We start from the raw sequence: 22,920 nt of genomic DNA, 5'->3' as shown, positions 1-22,920 counted from the left end.
AGATATTTAAGTAATCCAGGTATAGATCATTGAAAAACAGCCAAACGTTTCATGCGATATCTACAGAGAACAAATGATTATATACTCACATATATGAGGTTAGATTTGTGAAGATCATTGGTTATTCTGATTATATTTTTTTTTAGATGTCAAGGCAGAAAAAATCTACAATAGACTATATTTACTTGCTTACTGGGGGAGCTATTTCCTAGAAGAGTGTTGAACAAACACTTGTAGCCTCTTCTACTATGACAACAGAGTTTGTAGCTTGTTATAAGGCATCCAATTATGGAATATGGCTGCGAAATTTTGTCATTGGACTATGTATTATTTATGGCATATAAAGACCATTAAAGTTATTTTGTGATAATAAATCTGTAGTTATGTACTCCAACAACAACAGGAGTTTGATGAAGTCAAAGCATATAGATATTAAGTTCTTTGTTATTAAAGAAAGAGTTCAGAGTAAGCAGATATCGATAGAGCACATTAGAACAAACTTCATAATTGTGGATCCGCTCCCTAAGGGATTACCACCTGATCTTTCATGAGCACATTACTTATATGAGTGTTGTATCTCTAGATGATTTGTAGTTTCAGTAAGAGTCTTGTACCATAGTTGCATTTATTTTATAAGTCATGTCATAAATTATGTACTTTGGTTTGGTTTATGGATATATGGTTTCATTTAAGTTTGTGCTTTTTGCATTGTATTTATATATATTATTATCTCTGAATTTTCTTACAGTTGATCTTACTAAGGTTAGGGTATGACCAATTGGAAATAGGCATATTTAGATCACATAGCATGTAATTTTCATGCTGCACATCTATTATTGATCCATGTCGTTTGGTTATACTAATATACGTGACCATTGATGAGTTTAGCTATGTTAGTTATAGCGAAGGCCATTTTGTTGCTATGTCTTTATAATTGATGGATGGGATTGTTTGGTGATACATTCAGGTATTGATATCACAGTTCTGAGTACTCCTACGGTTATTAATGCATAATTAAAGTGTCGCATAAAGCCCAAATGGGAGATTGTTGGATTTTTCCGACGTGTGGGTTTAATCTGGACCTTAGTAAATGTATATGACTATTAATTTAATGAACTCATTTAAAAGTGATCAAATATAGTTAAACAATATTAAGTCTTAATGCGTTGAGTTTAAGTATGAGCTTGTAGTATAGATGTACCATTTTTGTAATATTCTCATTTTATGATGGGTAAGATAAAAATTACAAAAGTTATTCGATATAAGAGGCGGTTATAGTTCTCAAATCAAAATACTGTCATTTTTATTTTTCTGAAATTCCGTTACCAGAAAAAACTAATTTCAAGACATCATATTGATTTGGAATATCCTACAGCTGGACGCGAACAAATATTCTGTGATGGATTCAGGTACATTTTCAATTAGATTTCTATTTAATTCAGTACGAGGATGTATATTTAATTTTTACAGATCTTCGGATTTGAAAAAAAAAAAATTGTTCTAACAATAGATTGTTATATTGATGTAAATAATTTTGGATAAGGATGAGGGTCCGATTAACCTTTAACAATGGTGGTTTTCATAATAAATATGTAATTATTACCAGGATAAGAGTTTGATTGAATAATTGTAAGTATTAGTAAGAGTTTTTGAAACTTTAGTAAGAGTGAAGTGCTAAATGAAAAACAAATTTGAAAGGCATGTGTGTATATATTGAAGCATTAGATTAAAGGTCTTTTAAGGTCCAAATGAAAATTACATGAAGGCTAACCCAATAAAATGAGAGCCCGTCCCAATAGCTTGCTAGCCTTATACTAAAATGCCAAAACGACATCGTGTGATTTAAGTAAAGACAATACCATTTAAGCAGGCCTAAGGCCACAAAAGAGCCTAAACGACATCGTTTACGTTTGTGACAGCAGAAGGAGAAAACGCCAAAGATGTCGTTGGGAGGTTCATATCCATCAAATTACTTTTGTCTACCAAGAATTTTATCCATACAATATTTTATGTATTGTATTCACCAAAGATTTTATTTATTTGATATTTATTGTTCATCAAAGTTTCTGTCATACTTGATTTTTAGTATATTCAAAGAGTTTTGTCAATTTAATATTTATTTAATATTTAAATGATATCAATATTTTGTTGTCTTCTTTTTTTAAAAATATTGTTGTTATTGTTTTTAACAGCTTGATATTTCTTAGCGTAATATATTTTTCACTTGCAAAGAGATTTTGTTTTTCTTTATTTTAATAGGTCAATGTTATCTTGAGTCATCACAATGATGTTGAAATTTAGGTATAATTTGAGTTTATTATTTGAGTGATTTTAATATATGCATTTAAACCAATTCGTATAAGAATCTAATAAGACACTATCATATAATAGTTTTATTCTAAGTTAATAAAATTTTTATATTAATATATAATTTCTCTTTATTTTAGTATATTAAAATTTGAAGTTTTGTACCAAAAATTTGAATGAATTAATTGAATCCAAATTAATCTTGTTCTAAGTTGTTAAACTTTATATATTATTATAAACATTTTTCTTTCATCAAGAGTTAGTCATGAGGTAAGTTGAGAGTATTTTATTATACATTAAAATTTGAAGTTATGTACCAAAATTTTGACTAACTTAATTTAGTCAAAATATAGGAACAAAGTTATTTTGTCTCATTTTCTTTATATATATATATATATATATATTCTAATTATTATTTTAAGGTACCAAAATATTCATTGATTAAAGTAAGTGAAACCAATGGAAAATATTAGAAAGTCAATCGAATAGAGGAAATTGTTAAAATCTTTTATTGCATATTGAGCGTGCATAGCAAATCAAAATTTACAGTCTTACATGAACAACTCAACTAAAATCCCCTTTTAAGTGTTGACCGCCAGTTTATCTATCAACAATCCCAGTGATCTGTAAGACGATCCATTTTCACTAATAGCCATCCTACTCTTCTCTCTCGTTTGCTTTATATTCTTCCTCACTTCATCATCACCCTTCATCAACCGCTTCAGTCCTCTCTCAAATTCTTCTGCCAACACCAGATCACTACCCTCCCTGTACTCCAATCGAATTTCCACCGCCATTTTCGATTCCTTCACCAGCTGAAATGCATTCATTTGCTGCTCTGCATACAGCGGCCATGCCGCAATTCGTACGCCAAACCATAAACTCTCCAACACTGAATTCCACCCACAATGTGACACAAATCCACCAACAGCTTCGTGGCCTAAAATCTTTGATTGTGGAACCCATCCGCATATTTTTCCAATCCCCTCAAGTTCATCCACCAACCCATCTGGTAATATCTCCTGCAAGCTTTTATATTCACCCGGAAGATCTAAAGTCTCCTTAGGTGGTTCACGTATAGACCAGATAAACCGGATTTGAGCCCGGTTCAGTCCTGTAGCAATCTCCCTTAATTGGTCAACACTCAAACTTCCCAAGCTACCGAAACATAAGAACACGACTGATGATGGGGTTTGGCCATCTAGCCAATTTATAATACTTTCATGGCCAGCCCGGTCTGGATGCCATTGAGCCGGTCCAGCAAGGTCAACGATCGGGCCAATTGGGTAAACCGGCGGGAACTCGCCATTGCAAAGCGAGTCAACCGCATGTTGCTCCAGCTCTCGAAATGTGTTCACTACAAGACCATCTGTTTCCGTGTATCTCCCTGCGTGATGCAAGAACCAGAAATACCCATCATTTTTTTTCTTCAAAACTCGTGTGGGCAATACGCTTGGGGGAAGGGCGTTGGTGAAACCCGGGATGGTCAACACAGCGGCAGGGTCTTTTGGGACAAGCAACTCAGTTTTTGGGTCAAGAGTGTAGTCAGTGGCTAGTTGGGCTTCTAAGGTTGGTAAATGGAGCATGAACCGCAAGAAGCTCGCTGGAGATGCAAAGAAAAGATAGCAAGGGACGCCGAGTTCTCTGGCGACATCGATCATAGACGTACAGAACATGTCAACGAACAACGCCGCAACTCGTACAGAGTTGGACTCAGATTCTAACTCGGTTGGGTTGAGTAATTTGGTGATGACTTGTTTTACGTGAGGCCTGTGTTTTTCCACTAAGAGACAAAAGTAGCCCAATGAGGACTGATACTGATCTGGTGAGGGAGGATCCACCGGAGGCAGGTGGTGGAAGTTAATATGAGGAGACGAAGCGGCACAAGAATGGATATACGCGTTAACCAAGGGCCGCTCACAGATGTCGATCATGAGTATGGTGGCGGAGAATCGAGGGTCGCGATTGGTCAAATGACGAGCGAATTGAACGGTTGGAACGAGATTGCCTAGATTACCAGGAAAGGAGATGAAGATGACCTCAAATTGCCTCATTTCTTAGAATTTGTTTTTTCACAATGCAGACAGAGCAGATATATATACATATAATCTTCACTCTTGTTGAAACATATTATTTTCAATTAGAATTGTTCTTTAATTAGTTCTCGTTGGATCCTACATATCCAAACGCATCTTCGTTTATATATTTTTTAAAATTTAATTCATTGAAATTTGTGGTTATGATATTTAAAAAATATATTGAATAATATATATTTTATTTTATGTTACTTGTTGCAGGATGGTTGGAATCCATTTGAGCTCCTCTGCATCTAAATATACGCAAGCTCATATAATTGACAAGTGGGTCATTAGTAGCCACCAACCCTCTATTTGACATTTATTTTAACAATAAATTATACATATTCACGTGTTTTAATGTTCATCCATTAATTTTATATATACATATATATATATATATATGTAAAAAGATTATCTACTATTTAGTAGTAGGTGATTCCCGTAATTTTTAATAGTAAGATGGCTTCATTCAATAACTCTTTTTACGTAACCAAAACTTTTTTAATTTTTGGATGTTCAACCAATTTTTGGTATCTTGGAATCAGGTGTTTAATATTTGGTGGTTGTACATCCGTATGTTTTGTTATTTTTGGATCCATAAAATTCTTTTACTTTTTATTAATCAGTAAATTTTTTTTAAAAATAAAGTATAGTAGTTCTTTAAACATAATTTTACAAAGAAAAAAAATTAAAAAATCATATGCATTCAACCTATATATTTAAGTATATATTTTTGTTATCTATTAATATTACATACATACATACATATATAGTCTTGTTAACTATTTTTCTGGACCAATTACAGTGCCTCCGAAGCACCATGCCTAAAAAATATTCTCTAACATTTTGTAATTTAATCTAATAATATCTTAGAAGAAATTGCTAAATGATATTAATTGATTACTAAAAAATATTATAAAATTCTTATGAAATATTAAAAAAAAAAAAATTAACTAGGAAACTTCATGCCTCTACGGCACAACAAAATATCCTAGACACCATAACCAAGTTGATTATGCATAAAGACATTTATGAACCACCATATTCAAGGAAGAGTACTCATTTGAGCTTAAAAACAAGAAGTTTATAGTGGAGACTAATGGTGTATATATATATATATATATGAATAATGGAAAGAGAGAATAAAAGGGGGGAGGTGAGCTCCTATTTATCTAGGAAGGAGGTTTTGAGTAAAGAGATTAGAAAGAGGCATGGTATGGGCAAAGAGAAAGAAGGAAAAATAAGAAATTAAAGAGAGAAGATTTTGCATAGATAGACTGTGATAGCTTGAAAATACTCCGAGTTAATTTTTTATGTTTAATATATTTAATTTAACATTTATATGTGTTTAAAAATATATATACTAAGGTTAAGAACATATTTTAGAATCAAATAGAAAAATAATGAATAAGGATCAATAAGTTAAAATAAGCATGAAGAAACATAAAAAAAGGTGAGAACATTTTAAATAAAGTAGTATAATGAAAAGTGATAAATTTTAGATAAAATAACATATCGGAAAGTAACAACTTTTAAATAAAATGACATGTAAAAAATGATAATTTTTATATGAAATGACATCACATAAAGTGACAACTTTTATATGAAATGTTACGTGAAAAATGGTAACCTCTTATATGAATGAGCATGTGAAAAGACCTTTTAAATAAAACAACATGTGAAAAGTGGTAATATTTTAGATGAAGTGACATGATGAAAGGTGATAACTTTTCAATAAAATGGTATGATAGAATAGTGGCAACCTTTCTCTCGTGGCTCCCCACTCCTAAAAATAGGAGATGAGAGAATGGAGGAAGAGACATTTCAGATGAAATAAAAATAGTGAAAAATATTGAGGTGAAGGAAAAAAATGGAGTATGAAGTATGTGATTTTTTTAGAATATTTTGAGATTTTAGATAAAAATCTTTGGAAAACTCTGCTAAATTTGTGAGAACAGAGGAAGAGGAAGAGAAGAGAAAGAAGATTCACGATCAAAAAGAGGTTATAAACCGTTAGAAATGTAAGTCTTTTCTTAAGTTTTAAAGTTCAATTTCTCTTTGATTTTTGAGATTAGTTTTTGAATATTATATTAGATATTTTTTAATCAAGAAAGTGACCAAAAATCATCCCGAAAATCTAACGAATTTTTGACAGGAAAATGTCATAAATAAAGGCAGAACTCTGACAGAATTAAGATTATGACTGTTAAGCACCTAAGGTAAGTGAATATTATAGATTCATAACCTACGTAGTCTAGAGTATTTTACGTATTTTCAGTACAAAAATATGCAAATGTTTAATTTATCTTCCATATTTACAAAGTAAATATTTGTTAAAGTTTTACTTCGATGTAAGTATTATTTCACTTTATGTTTTCGAAATGTGATTTTGATATGTGTACATCACTCATTATGAAGGAGAGTTATTCTAAAAACACCTACATTATGCTAGACTTCATTATGGCAATACATATCATTTCGTGTTTGGGTGTATTGGGGAAGTGATAAGTGTGTACACATATATAACCGTTCCGTATTCGGGTGTATTGATGAAATAATAAGTGTGTACTCATACATAACCGTTCCGTGTTCGGGTGTATGGAAAAACAATATGATCTGCATGCCCTAACCATTCCGTGTACCGAGGGTAGCAGAGTTTCAAGGTACTCATGTATACCGTTCTATATTCAGGTATATAGGAAACCAATGATAAATATTTGTACCTACGCATAATGTATGTTAACTAATTAATGCTCCATAATAGTGATGAAGTATACAATGAAATAATTATGAATCTATTTTCTAATTTGTGCATTCATCTTCTGATTCGTATATATTTTTAAAAAATTATAATATATGTTTTGTTGTCTGTAAAGAAACTATATATTGCATGTACTATACTGTGATTTCATAGTATTACTTATTGAGATATTTTATCTCACCTCCCTATCACCCTACTTAAAATACCGCTGCAAAGTGAGCGGTGATACGAAGAAAACTCTTAAATTTAGACTCTGAGATTAAGATTACTATTTTATACTTTTATTTAGTAATATAAGTAAAGAAATCTAGAATCTCATACATAGGTTTATGTTTTACATTTAAGGGATGTAAGCCTTTTGCGACTCTGTTATGATTAATAAAGTTAAGTTATTTTACTTAACTCTAGTCTATGTTATTTAAATAAGTATGCTCCTATCATTACCTTATAAGACGGAGTATAGTCCGTGACAAGTGGTATCAGAGCACGATTATAGGACATCCCTTGAATACGAGGCTTAGGGTTACATAAGACTTAGACAAAGTTGTGAAACATAAGGAAATGTCTTTAAATTTGAATTTCATGAATATAAGAAATGGCAAGGATATTAAGAGAGCAAACACATCAGGTTTGAGAAGACCGAATCAAGCAGAGTCTCGATAAACTCATATGTATAGTCAAACGTTTGGTTACGATGGTAAGTCAACACATAGTCTATAGTCAAAGTGCTAGTAACACTAATAATGCTAGTACCAGTAATACTAGTCGATAGAGAAAAATAATGAAAAACTCATTGAAAAATTTAAGAGGATGTACCCACCATCATTTGCTGGAGCAACCGATTCAATATTAGCTGAATTGTGGATCATAGAGTTGGAGAAGATATTCAAGATTCTCAGCCCTATTTCATAACAAAAGGTATAATTAGCCACATTCATGTTCAAGGGAGCTGCAGAACACTAGTAGCGCTTGAAGAAGGGATCCCTGAGGACACTGATCATTTGGGAAGCATTTAGAGCAACATTTTATTAGAAATATTTTCTTGGCTTTGTTCGAGAACAAAAACAAATGGAGTTCCTAAAGTTAAAGTAAGGGAATATGTAAAAAAGTTCATAGAGTTGGCTCGATTCGTGCCCAAGATAGTAGCAAATGGAAGCCTAAGAGCCAGGAAGTTTTAAAGAGGCCAGCGTAAGGAGATATGTGATAAAATCTCAATTTTGAATATTAATGACTACTAAGAAGCACTGAAACGGGCCCAAGTTGCAGAAGAGGCTACAAGCCCAATCCCACAATAGATCTAACGAGCTCGACCATTTATACTAAATAATAAGAGGAAGGCCCGAGAGCCACAACAGCCTAATAAGAGGCAAAAAACGAGTTTCATAATTCCTCTGAGAGCCCTAGCACAAGAACCAGACAAATCTGCCCTCTTTGTGGAAAAAATCATAGTAGCAAACCCTACTACAAGTTTATAAATGGATACTTCAAATATGATAGTATTCAACATCGAATCAAAGACTGTCTTATCAATAAAGAGCAGACCTGGCCAAAAACTCATGGAAGAGTATATGCCATTACAGAGCGAGATGCTCAAACCTCATAGGATGTAATATAAGGTATGCTCACTATCTCTAATATCTTGGCTAAAGTTTTAATAAACCCAAGATCAACACACTTTTTTACATCACATGAGTTTGCTCAAAATCTGAATATTAAACAGTCACATTTAGATTACATATTAGTAGTCTCTACTCTAACCAATAAGGATTTGACCACTAGTACAATCTGTTGAACATGCATTGTAGAGATTGCCAATAGAGAGTTACTAGTAGATCTCATACTCAAACATACATGATTTTAACGTCATAGTAAGAATGGATTGGTTGGCAGCGTACCATGCCAATATAGATTATCATGGGAAAACAGTGACCTTTAATGTTTCCAATTATAAGGCCTTCAAATTCAAAGGGAATAGGGAGCCCCAACATCCATATCTCATATCTTACATTCAAGCTCAATGATTACTTGAGAAGGAATGTGCAGGGTATTTGGCTTACATAGTGGAGAATAAAAGTAGAGAAGTCAATCTACAACAAATACTAGTGGTGAAGGAATTTTCAGATGTTTTTTCAAAAGATCTTCCAAGTCTACCTACGGACCAGGAGATCGAGTTCTTCATTGACTTAATTCTTAGTAAGTGCCCTATCTCTAAGGCTCTGTATCGAATTGAAAAAACTAAATTAGAAGAACTCAAGAAACAATTACAGAAATTATTGGATAAAGGTTTTATCAGACCAAATATATCACCATAGAGAGCTCCAGTACTATTTGTGAAGAAAAAGAATGGTACCATGTGACTCTGTATTGATTATAGGTAACTAAACTAATTTATACCATAAAGAATAAGTATCCATTCTCTCGTAACGATTATCTATTCGACCAACTTTAAGGAATCCAAGTATTCTTAAAGATTGATTTATGTTCTAGATACCATCAAATAAAGATTAAGAAAGAGAATGTTTTCAAGACTGTCTTCAGGACTAGGTATGACCATTATGAATTCTTAGTCATGCCTTTTGGTCTAACAAATACTCATGCAACTTTTATAGATTTGATGAATTGAGTATTCCAGCCATTCTTAGATAAGTTTGTTATCATCTTCATTTATGATATACTAATCTATTCACAGAGCGAGGCTGAACATGCGGAGCATTTGGCAATAGTACTTGGGATAAGAAAAAGAAGTTGTATGTTAAGTTTAAGAAGTGTGAGTTTTGGTTGAAGGAGGTTGCCTTCTTCGGACATATAATTTTAAAAAATAAAATATCAGTAGATCCAGTTAAAATAGAACCAGTAATAAACTGAAAAAGGCCTATAACTGTAATTGAAGTCTAATGTTTCCTCGATCTAGCTGGATATTATAGGAAATTTATTAAAAAAATTTCAAAAATTGCTACTCTACTAACTCAAGTCACTAGAAAAGACACAAAGTTCGAGTGGAATGATATACATTAACAAATTTTTTAGGAATTAAAGATGCAGTTGAAAATAGCCCTAGTATTGATTATTTTTAACGGTACTGGTAGATTTTCTATTTACAGTGATACTTCAAAGTAATGATTGGGATGCATGTTAATACAACACAGAAAAGTGATGGCTTATGATTATAGACAATTAAAGAATTACGAGCAAAATTATCCTATCCACGACTTAGAACTAGCCGTCATACTTTTTACCTTAAAGATCTGGCGCCATTATATATATGGTGAAAGTTTTGAGATTCACACAGACCATAAGAGGTTGAAGTATTTATGTTTATAAAAAAAACTTAATATGTGCCAAAAGATATGGATGGATTTACTTAAGGATTATGGTTGTAAGATCCTATAGCATTCAGAAAAAGATAATATGTTTGCAGATACACTTAGCATGAAGAGTACTTGCACTCTTGTCTACAAGATGGACTTAGAGTGGAGACTCATAGAGGAGTTCCAGAAGTTGAACATGAATGTCAGACATAAGAGATTAAGAGGATACCTAGCCAATACAAAAGTACATCCTATTTTGGTGCAGAAAATTAGATAGACCCAGCAGTCTGATCCTACCTTGAAGTCGATTATGAAAGATATTAGTAAGGGATGTATACCAGAATTCAGACTATTAGAATATAGTGTTTTGAGGTTTGGAAATAGGATATTTGTGCTGAATAATAATAGAGTGAAAAATAAGATATTAGAAAAAGTGCACTGCTCTAGATTTGCTATGCACCCTTACTATACTAAGATGTATTAGAACTTGAAGACTAAATACCGATAGAGTGGGATGAAGAACAATATAGTAAAGTTCATTTCTAAATGTCTCACATGCAAACAAGTGAAGGCTGAATGTTAAAGACCAGCAGAACTACTTCAGCCTTTGCTAGTAGTAGAGTGGAAAGAGGAACATATTAACATAGATTTCATAGCGGGTCTACCTAAAACAAGATCCCAAACTGATGTTATTTAGGTTATCATTGATAGATTAACTAAGTCTGCTCATTTTCTGGCTATCAAAGTGAATGACCCACTAGACCAGTTAGCCAACCTCTATATCAAGGAGATTATGAGATTACATGGAATTCCAGTCACAATCGTCTCTAATCGAGATCCCTACTTTTCTTCAAGATTTTGGACTAATCTTGTCACGGATCACACCCCGTCTTATAGAGTAATGACTAGAGCATACTCCTTTAAATCATATAAACTTGAATTAAGTAAGATAACTTAACTTTACTAATAATAAAAGAGTCTTAAAAACTTTACATCCCTTAGATATAAAATGTAAACATATGTACGAGACTCTAAATTTCCTTACTTACATTACTAAACAAAAGTACAAAATAATAACCTTAATATCAGAGTCTAGATTTTAGAAATTTTATCCATATTACCGCTCACTCTGTAGCGGTATCTTCAGTATCTGGAGGGTGATAAGGGGAGGTGAGTTAAAATATTCCAATAAGCAATATTATAAAATCACAGCATACATGCAATATATAGTTTTCTTACACACAATAAAACATATATCATATAATCTTTCCAAAATAAATACGAATTAAAAGACAAAAGCACAAATTAGAAAATAGATTCATGTTATATACTTCATCACTATTATAGATGATCAATTAGTTACCATACATTATACGCAAGCACAGATACCTATCACTAGTTCCTCATATACCTGAACATGGAACGACATACATGAGTAACTTAAAATATTGTTACCCCCCGAATATGGAATGATTAGGGCACATAGATCAGACTGTTTTTCCACACATCCGAACATGAATGGTTATGTATGGTCATACAATTATCACTTCGCCAATATACTCAAACATGGAATGGTTATGTACGGCCATATTAAAGGCTAACATAATGCAGGTGCTTTCAGAATAATTTTTTTCCATAATGAGTGATGCACACATATTAAAAGTACATTTCAAAAATATAAAATAAAATAATACTTATATCGAAGTAAAACTTAAACAAATACTTACTTAGCAAATATAGAAGATAAATTAAATGCATACACAATTTTATACTAAAAATACGTAAAATATCTCAAAATGACATAGGTTATGAATCTATAATATCCATTTACCTTAGGTCCTTAGCAGCCGTAGTCTTAATTCCGGTAGAGTTTCGACTTTATTTATAGCTTTTTCCTCTAAAAAATTTAACAGAGTTTTGGGATGATTTTTGATCACTTTCTTTCTAACGGTTTATAACTTCCTTTTGATCGTGAGGCTTATTCCTCTTATCTTTCTTTTTCTCTGCTATCACAAATTTAGTAGAGTTTCTCGAAGATTTTTATCTAAAACCTCAAAATACTCTAAAGATCATACACTTCATACTTCGTCTTCTTCCTTCACCTCTATGCTTTTCACTATTTTTCTCTCATTCGTAATGTCTCTTCCTCTATTCTCCTATCTCCTATTTATAGGAGTTGGGAGCCACGAGGAAAATGTTGTCATCACTCTATCTTACTATTTCATCTAAAAATTATCATCTTTCATAATGTCACTTCACTTAAAAGGTTACCACTCTTCACATATCGTTGTATCTAAAAGGGCGTTTTACATGTCACTTCATCTAAAATGTTACCACTTTTACATGTCATTTCATCTAAAAGTTATCATTTTTCATTATATCATTTTATCTAAAAGGTTACACTATTTAGCATTGTCACTTAAGTTAGATAACATACAGAATGTCTTACATGTGTCGATGCTGAAGAAATATCACCCAGATCCATCACATGTCCTCTTATATGTACTCCTTGCACTTCAGGACAAATTATCCTACATTGAGTATCCTGCGCAGATAGTGGATCAAAAAGAAAATATATGATAATCTAAGATAATCTCCTTAGTAAAGGTACTATGGCAACATCATTCGACTGAATAAGCCACATGGGAGCCAAAAGAGGAAATGAAGATCAAATACCCACATTTGTTTATTACCACTAGTAAGTCCAATTTGGAGGGCCAAATTTCTTTTTTTTTTTTAATGGGAGGAGGATGTGATAGCTTGAAAATACTCTAAGTTAATTTCTTATGTTTGATATATATAATTTAACATTTATATTTGTTTGGAAATATATAATAATATTAATGATATAGTTTAAAGTCAAACGAAAAAAGGATGAATAAGAATGAAGGAGCTAGAATAAGTATGAAGAGGCATAGAAAAAGGTGGAAACATTTTAAATAAAGTGGTATAATAAAAAATAAATTTTTTTACATAAAATGATATAGCAAAAAGTGACAACTTTTATATGAAGTGACATGTGAAAAATGGTAACTTTTGTATAAAGTGACATCTCATAAAGTAGCAATTTTTATGTGAAGTATCATGTAAAAAGTAGTAATATCTTATATGAAGTGGCATATGAAAAGATCTTTTAAATAAAGCAACATGTAAAAAGTGGTAATATTTTATATGAAGTAATATGATGAAAGGTGACAACTTTTAATTGAAATGATATGATAGTATGGTGGCAACCTTTCTCTCGTGGCTCTCCACTCCTATAAATAGGGGATGAGAGAAGGGAGGAAGAGATATTTCAGATGAGATAAAAATAGTGAGAAGCATAGAGGTGAAGGAAAAAAATGGAGTATGAAGTGTGTGATTTTTTAGAGTATTTTTAGGTTTTAGATAAAAATATTAACAAAATTCTACTAAATTTATGAGAACAGAAGAAGAGGAAGAGAAGAGGAAGAAGACTCACGATTAAAAAGAGGTTATAAACTGTTAGAAATATAAACATTTTCTCAAGTTTTGAAGTTCAGTTTCTCTTTAATTTTTAGAATTAATTTTTGAGTATTGCGTTGGATATTTTTAAGTTAAGAAAGTGACCAAAAATTATCTTGAAACTATGTCAAATTTTTGAGAGGAAAATATCATAAATAAAGACAGAACTCTTGGCAGAATTTAAATTACGACTGCTAAGAACCTAAAGTAAATGGATATTATGGATTCATAACCTACGTAGTTTGAAATATTTTACGTATTTTCAGTATTAAAATGTACAAGTGTTTAATTTATTTTTCGTATTTATAAAGTAAGTATTTTTTAAAATTTTACTTCGATATAAGTGTTATTAGTGTTATTTTGCTTTATATTTTTGAAATGTGATTTTGATATGTGTGCATCACTCATTATGGAAAAGGGTTATTTTGGAAGCACTTGTATTATGTTAGATTTCATTATGGCCATACATATCGTTATGTGTTTAGGTATATTTATAAATTGATAAGTATGTACTCATATATAACCATTTCATGTTCAGGTGTATGGGAAAATAGTATGATCTTGCCCTAATGATTTTGTGTTCGGAGGGTAGCAGTGTTTCTAGATATTCATATATACCATTCCGTGTTCGGGTACATGAAAAATCAGTGATAAGTATCTATGTCTACACATAATGTATGCTAACTGATTAATCATCCATAATAGTGATGAAGTGTACAACAAAGCGATTGTGAATCTATGTTTTGATTTGTGCATTTATCTTCTGATGCATATCTTTTTTGAAAAGATTATATGATATATGTTTTGTTGTGTGTAAAGAAACTATATATTGCATGTACTATGCTGTGATTTCATAATATCGCTTATTGGGATATTTTATCTCATCCCTTTATCACCCTCTAAATACTAAAAATACCGCTACAAAGTGAGTGGTGATACAGAATGTAAGGGATGTAGTAATGTAAACAAGAAAATTTAGAGACTCATACATGTGTTTATGTTTTATATTTAAGGGATGTAATGCTTCTGTGACTCTGTTATGATTAATAAAGTTTTAATTATTTTACTTAACTTGAGTATATGTGATTTAAGTGAGTATGCTCTGGTTATTACCCGATAAGACAGGATATGGTCCGTGATATAGATTGATAGAGTTGTTGTACAAATATAGAGGTGGAATTTGGTGTTTATGGAGAAAACATGGAGAAAGTAAAGGAGAAAATGAGAAGAAGTATTAAAATATGTTTGGAAGTTAAAATGTGTTAAACAAAATATTAACTAAAAAAGTTTATGATGAACTTATTGTTGTCATGAGATAAGGTTACAAGTGATTTATAACACAAGAATTGAACCATAATTAATGTAGAAGCTTAAATTTTAATTATAGATTCAAGCACACAATAGAGTCATGCCACTTAGTCGTGTTTATCTAACTTGTTACAACAAGAGTCCTATAGCCACATGACAACATATAAATGCATAAACAACAAATAAAAAGGTCATGTGGGGATGGAGCCTTACATGTATAGGAATTTAGAGGAGCTCCTAGTAGTTTGAATTGTTAGAATTATGTGGCCTACTAATTAGATTATGGCATTGCAAGTCAAAGGTGGAGTTTAAAAAGATACATCAATATCATACATGTCTTCTAAATACTGTAGACTAGCTTGGTGGTAATTTAGTGATTAAAAGTTGTTACATGCATGAATTGTCATAAAAAGACAATATCAAGATAAGTAATGGTAGCATATTATACAAAATGTTTGTTGGTAGAATTCTATATAACTAAAGATTTTTGCTAAATGAGGACTTAAAGTCATTACTTTAAGCACACTTCAACAAAATCCATGTAGGTCTTCTTCAATAAGTAAGTGATGTATTTTGTTTAAGAGAAGACCATATCTTTAGAAGTCTAAATAGCTTCTATGCCTAGAAAAACAAAGAGTGCATCTTCAAAACTGGATAAAAAATTCAAAAACTATTATATTGAGCAAAAAAGTTAGAATCCAGCTACATAGCACACAATCACATTTCTTGGGAGGCCACCAATTCAAATAACATACAAAAAATCATTGTCAAGCCTTCTAGTGGTGCCTTTATCCTCAATGAAACAATCCATTAGAAACTCCCAGTGCCATAATCCTTCGTGGTACCTATATGAACTCGGAGGAATGAATAAGTAAATGAAGAAACATAGACACATCCAAACACCCAATTGCCAAATCTAGACCCCATGGAGCTTTTCATGGTGCATGCTCTGGGAGCCACCAATTCAATGTGTTACACAAAAATCTCGTTGGAAAAATTTACACATTTTTAATTTTTTCTTTTTTATAGGTCTGTTGATTAATTTGTTTAATAGTTTTACCTAATATCTAGGAAATTGATAAGTGTGGAATCTAGTCTATATAATTTTTTTTTAAAGTTGTAGCTATTTTTCTACTATTATTTGTTGAATATTTGCTTATTTAAAGGCTGGCTAGTGAGTTGAAAAATACATATGAGTATCTATTTTTTCTCTTTTGAGTTTAGTCTTTTTTTACTCTTCATTAGTTCCAAAAGTGGTCTTACTATTTTTTTAAAGAAAAAATTAGAAACAAAAGGAGAGAGGGAGAGAGGGAAAAAAGCAAAACACGAGCCAAAATAAAAAATAAGAGTCCATACAAAAAAGAAAAAAGAATAATCAAAATAGCTTCTCCTTCATCCCCCTCGTCAACTATGATTTAAGATACTAATTTTGTGTGCCTTTAATTCTTAAGTTTGATGGTCACTATGACCATTAGAATATGTTAATGGAAAACTTATTATGGTATAAAGAGTTTTAATAGATTGTGAAATCTGGAATTGAAGAACCAATCAAAGTCGTAGCTTTGACTAATGCTTAAAAGACTATTGTGGAAATAATTCTTAATAAAGATACTTCCAAAAATATTTTAGACTTTATGAATAAAAAATATCAAGGCTCTTATAGAGTGCAACATGTATAACTTTAAACCTTAAGAAGGGATTTAGAGACTATTCCAAAAACCATGGAAATCAACAACAAAATGTGATTCCATGGTGAGAAGATAGAAGATATCTCCATTATGGAGAAGATATTATTTTCCTTTTCATCAAGGTTTCATTATGATGTGTGCCTGATTGAAAAATGTAAAGACCTTGATGCACTTTCTATTGAAGAACTCTAGGGCTCCCTGTTGGTCGATGAACCAAAGTTCAACTATAAAATAACAAGCTCTAAAAGCTTATAGAGGAAGGAGTAGAGGTCGAGGTAGAGGTAGAAGAAGAAGAGATCAAAATGGTAGTAAACACTCCAAACTTGATGATGATCAAGCTCAAGGGAAAGGTAGAGGACGAGATCAATATTTTAACAAATCCAAGATATAGTGTTTTAGATATCATAAATGTTATTATTGTTCTAAATGTTATATAAAGCTATGTAATGATAAAAAAATTGAGAAAAATTAAATTTTATAGAAAAGAAGTAAGAAGAAACCTTGTTAATGGTTGCTCAAGTTAATAAAAAACTTGAGGCAGATGTTTGTTTTGTTGATACAGGTTGTATTAACCACATGTGTGAAAGCACCAAGAAAATACAAAAACAGTAACTAATCTTTTGATATCTAAACATGTTGCTCAATCATCATCACAAAATGCAATAAGAGTTAAATTATTAATAGCAAGAAAGAACAAGCTAACTGAAGGAGTATGCTTGAGGTAGCGAAACACATGAAGAGCCCATCCCAATAAACTTGAGTAGGATTACTCATGAATAGACTTAACTGTGAACAACATAAGTTTAATTAGTTCTGGTCATATTAAGATATAACAATTTCCGTATGAGCTTTCTATATTTATCCGGTTCACTAAATGGTGGATCAAAATTAGCATTGAACTTCTGACCCTTCGGAAGAGGTGTCAAAACGGGTTTAACATCAATTAATCCCATGTCCTTCAATATATCCAGTATATATTTTCTCTGAGTGAGATAAATGTTGGCTAAAGACCTGGCAATTTCAACACCAAGAAAATATCTAGCATGCCCCAGGTCTTTTATAGTAAATTGTTGGTGAAGAGAATCTTTAACTATTAATATTTCCTACTCATTGGTCCCTGTAATTAAAACATCATCAACACAAACAAAGAGAGCCAAAAATTTCTGTTGAGAAGATAAAGTGAATAAGCAATGATCATGGGCAGATTGAAAGAAGCCATAAACACATAAATATTGTGTAAAAGCATGATTTCATTCCCTAAAAGTCTGTTTAAGCCCATAAAGGGGCTTTTTCAATTTGTAAATCTGACCTTGTAAAACTTTATAATAACTCTATGGTGGTAATATGTATACTTCTTCATGTAATGTACCCTGGAGAAAACCATTTTTTATATCACATTGATGAATAGAACAATTTCTAGTAGTAGATAGTGCTAGAGACATCCTAACGGTCACCAACTTGACAACAGGAGAAATGAATCAGTATAGTCAATGCCCTCAATCTGGTTATAATCCTTAGCAATAAATATTGCTTTATAACTGTCTATAGGACCATCAGGTTAGTTAACTCCCAAGTCTCATTGGTTTTAAGAGCCTACAATTTATTTTGTATAACAACTATCCAATTTGTATAAATATACGCTTGCTTGAAAGTTGCAGGTTCTGAATTACTAGACAGTTTTACCAAGAAACACATATATTCATGTGTGAAATTAGGTGAGTGATAAAATGAATTAGTCCATAATGGGTAACGGGAACTTGCACTAACCTTTAAAATTGAATTTTATTGGATGAGTAGGGATAGTTGCATAACAGTTGACACAAAATCATTTAACCAACTGGGCGGCTTCTTGATTCTAGAACTATGTCTTATAGGAGGTAATGGCTTTGAAGAAGACTTAATAGTATCAGGTAATGGAATTGAATCTAAAGAAAGACGAGACTCAATAACAGAGGAATCATTCAAAGAATTATAATGATCTGGAACAGGAAGTGGAAGAGGAGAAGTATCAACATGCTGAAACTTATAAGGAAAGACATCTTCGTGGAAGACAACATCACGAGAAACAAAAAATCTATGAGAAGAGATCTCATAGACTTTGTAAACCTTTTAGCTAAGACTGAAACCTAAAAAGATGCATTTAAAAGCCCTAGGATTAAATATACTTTTATGTGGAAACGTATTTGAAGCATAACATAAGCATCCAAAAGTCTTAAGTAAACTATAATCTAGAGTTTTATTAAATAACATCTCAAAATGAGCTTTCAATGCAAAATAGAAGTTGGTAATCTATTTAAAATATGGGTAGCCATTAAAATTGACTCACCCCAGAATTTTGTTGGTAAATTAGATTAAAAAATAAGAACCCCCGCAATTTATAAAATTTGTTTATGTTTTCTCTCAACTCTACCATTTTGTTGAGGAGAATATGGTATAGATTTTTTTATGTAAAATACCTTCAGAAGAAAACAATTCTTGTAGCTACGACTAATAAATTCATTGTCTTTATCAGATCAATAGTTTTAATAAAAACATTAAATTATGTATGCACCATTGAAAAAAAAAGAATAGAAATAACTTATGTTTTGTATGTCATTAAAAATGTCCATATAGATCTATTGAAATCATTAACAATGGTGAGAAAATAATGTTCATTTGTCATAAATGGTTAAGAATAAGGTCCCCAAACATCCGCATGAATTAGTTGAAAAATCTTAAAAGAAATTGAAATACTATTTGGAAAACTAAACTATTGTTGCTTAATCAAAGGACACACATCACACCGAAGTAAATCTTGAGACATTTTATTATTGATAAAAGTAAAGTAACACAACACTAAAAGAGATACATGTCCAAGTCTTTTATGCCATAGAAACATTGATCGTATAGATAATTTATTTCGAGAATCAAGAACAACATTATAATGAGAATTGATAGACAAAAAACTAGGAATCTCATGAATTTATTTCAAGCAACTACTATGATAAGAAAGGAGATTAAGATCAAATGAGGTAAAATCTAGTATAAATAGCCTACAAACCACCTTTTATGTAACCAACAATCTCTTAATCTAAAGGTCCTGCAACAAACAATATGAAGGGTAAAACAAAAATATAATTAAAGCTATTTCTGATAATTTGTTGATTGATGACAAGTTATATTTAAAAGAGGCTATATGCAAGGTTTCTGTAAGAATGAGGTTTGAATGCAGGTGAACATCTCTTACAGGTAGATTGGGGTTACATAATTTACTTGTTTGATAGGGTGAAGCTGTTTAAGGTCATGCCACATGTGATTCGAAGCTCTAGTGTCTATAATCTAGCTCCCTACTTCTAATAAACTCAATGCACCAGATGCAAAATTAAAAAAGATAATACTTGTAAAAATAGTAAAATGTGCTATATTCACCATAGGTCTTGCTACAAAATTCTTACTTTTCATATATTTTTCATTTCAGTTTGTATTATGTTTTGTATCTTGCTACTTAAATCTGTTGAAACATTTCTCTCACTCTCATCCTCCATGTCTATTTCTACTATATTAGCCACATTACGAAATGTATTTTTCTTTCTAGTTTCCCCCAGCTCTTTATACCAATCTGGCACACCATGCAGTTTGAAACAACTTTCTTTGGTATGTCTTGTGCCATTATACTGTAATTTTGACTTATCAACTTTGCAAAAATCAAGCTTGCCATAAAGTATTTTATCAACAACTCCTTAGTTTAGCATTTTATAATTTTGACTATGCACCAACATTATTGCATTACCTGTCACAATAGTCATTCCTATTTACACCTCCTTTTGCTTTTCAACCGCTAATACCACAGAATAAGCCTTGTTGAGATTAGGTAATGGATCAAACAACAGAATTTGATTTCTTACACCATCATAACTCTTATTAAGCCCCATCAAGAACTTCATCAATTTGTTAAAGAATTTGGATCAACTACATCTCTTGTTGCACCATATGTATACTGTGGTAAAGGTATTAAACACTGCAACTCATCCCATAGTTTCTTGAGCTTCGTAAAATATTGAGGAACAATTTGATTTCCTTGTGTAATCGAACTAATTTCTCTTTGAAATCGACATAGCAGATGACCATTACAAATTCTAAATCTTTCTGTACAAGAAAACATTTACTATATCTTTTGAAATTGAATTCAAAATCTACGACTGTGCCAAAAAATATGTCTTCCGGCATTGCGTATACTCCTCTATATTTTCATCATCTAGTTTCTTATATTTCTCATTTATAAAACCTAATTTGAGTTTTGCTCCTAAAGGTATCCTCATAAATCTGCTCCAAGTGAGATAGTTATCTCCATCAACAAAGTAGATACCAATGATATACCTGGATTATCATATGATTATAAATGTAAAGAATCTACATTAGTAGCGGCTCTCATTCCTGGTATAGTTCCAAATCTTAATTTTGCATCTTTGTTATTTCCTACAGTCTCCATTATCCTTTAATTTTCCTGAATCTAATCATCTTTTCTATGGACCTTACCGTTCTCAAACCAAAAGATCAATAACTGGTTTTTATATTTTCTTGGGTTCTTCTCTCATCTCATAGAAGACTAAGAAGCAAACTATCATTTCTCGTTCAATGGCTACACCTGAGTACAGGAGTATGGCTTCTAAAGTTTGTGAACTGTAGTAGATCTCATACTTGATGAAAAATTTTGATATTTTTCTTCTTTTTTTCATTGACTTGTACTATGATAATAAGAATATTTTACATATCACAGCAAATCCTGTTTTCCACGATATAACCAAGCATTTGGACATAGATTGTCATTTGGTTCGTCAATAGTCTCAAAGTGGATTCATCAGACCTTAGCACGTCTCTTCCAATCTCTAGTTTGTTGAAATTTTTACTAATTTGCTTTCTGTTTCCTAGTTTTCTTAATTGTTGCCCAAGTTGGGGTTCTTTGGTCTTCATCAACCTCTAACTTGCAGGGGTGATGAAGAGGTTTTTGCTTATGTGATTAGTAATATGGTGTGTATCACTTAATTTGTTGTGTGATGTAAGCAGCAGCTATTATGTTCTATTATGAGTGGTTTCAAATTTTTCATTTTTTCCCTTTTTTTTTTTTCAATTTTCCTCTTCTTTATTTCATGGGCTCTATATAAATAAGGGATTGTAATTGTGAATCAAATGATGATTCATTTTTTTTTTCTATTATCAATAAATTGCATATGCTCTTAACATACCTTATATTTCTTAACTCCGAAAGTTTGTTCAAGTAAGACTTCTTTTTCTTATCTAAATTCTGATTTTAATTCTACATTAAGTTTTGGTGATTGTTCTACTTTGAATATGATGGAAAAATGAGATATTAAGAGTAAAACGAGAATGGTTTTGTAGAGACCATTTCAAATATACTTATGTTCCTAACTTAAAAGGTAACTTATTAAGTGTTGGTCAATTGTAAGAAAAGAGCTATTTAATCACTTTTCAGTAGGGTGTTTAAGATATTTGATCCTTGCAAAGGAGCTATTGATGTTATTCCAATGAGTTAAAATAGTTTATTCATGTTGAAGATTGAATATGATTAATCTTGCTTGTTGACCAAAGTCAAAGACCCTTAATACCGGTGGCATTTTCACTATAAACATTTGAGTTTCGGTGGATTAAAGACCCTCTAATACAAAATATGGTGGCAGGTTTTTCTTAAATTATTATTCATTGCCGAGATTGTGAAGAATGTGTTGTGAGCAAACATCCTTATGAATTTCCTCAGGGAAAGTCATGGAAAGTAAAAATAGTTTTAGAATTGGTTTATTCTGACATTTATTGGCTAATAAACTCATATTCTAATCAATGTAAAAGATACTTAGTGACTTTCATTGAAGATCATATATGCAAGACTTGGGTTTATTTTTTACAAGAGAAAACGAAAGCTTTAAGTGCATTTAAAATCTCTAAAACACATGTTGAATTGAAACTTAAAAGACCTTTAAAACCCTCTAAACTGA

General features: G+C 31.5%; 1 protein-coding gene across 1 annotated transcript; it reads right to left on the bottom strand.

The window, feature by feature from the left end:
* Nucleotides 1-2,793: 2,793 nt before the first annotated feature.
* LOC110813803 (UDP-glycosyltransferase 43-like) lies at nt 2,794-4,465 on the bottom strand. Its single transcript, XM_022041063.2, has one exon. The coding sequence runs from the start codon at nt 4,359-4,361 to the stop codon at nt 2,889-2,891; it is 1,473 nt and encodes a 490-aa protein (XP_021896755.1). The 5' UTR covers nt 4,362-4,465; the 3' UTR covers nt 2,794-2,888.
* Between the last annotated feature and the right edge of the window lie 18,455 nt (nt 4,466-22,920).

This window comes from Carica papaya, chromosome 2, assembly GCF_054855325.1.
Source record: "Carica papaya isolate Zhongbai chromosome 2, ASM5485532v1, whole genome shotgun sequence".
Lineage (NCBI taxonomy): Eukaryota > Viridiplantae > Streptophyta > Magnoliopsida > Brassicales > Caricaceae > Carica > Carica papaya.
Note: the sequence above shows the minus strand (reverse complement) of the source record. Positions and strands in the feature narration are given on the sequence as shown.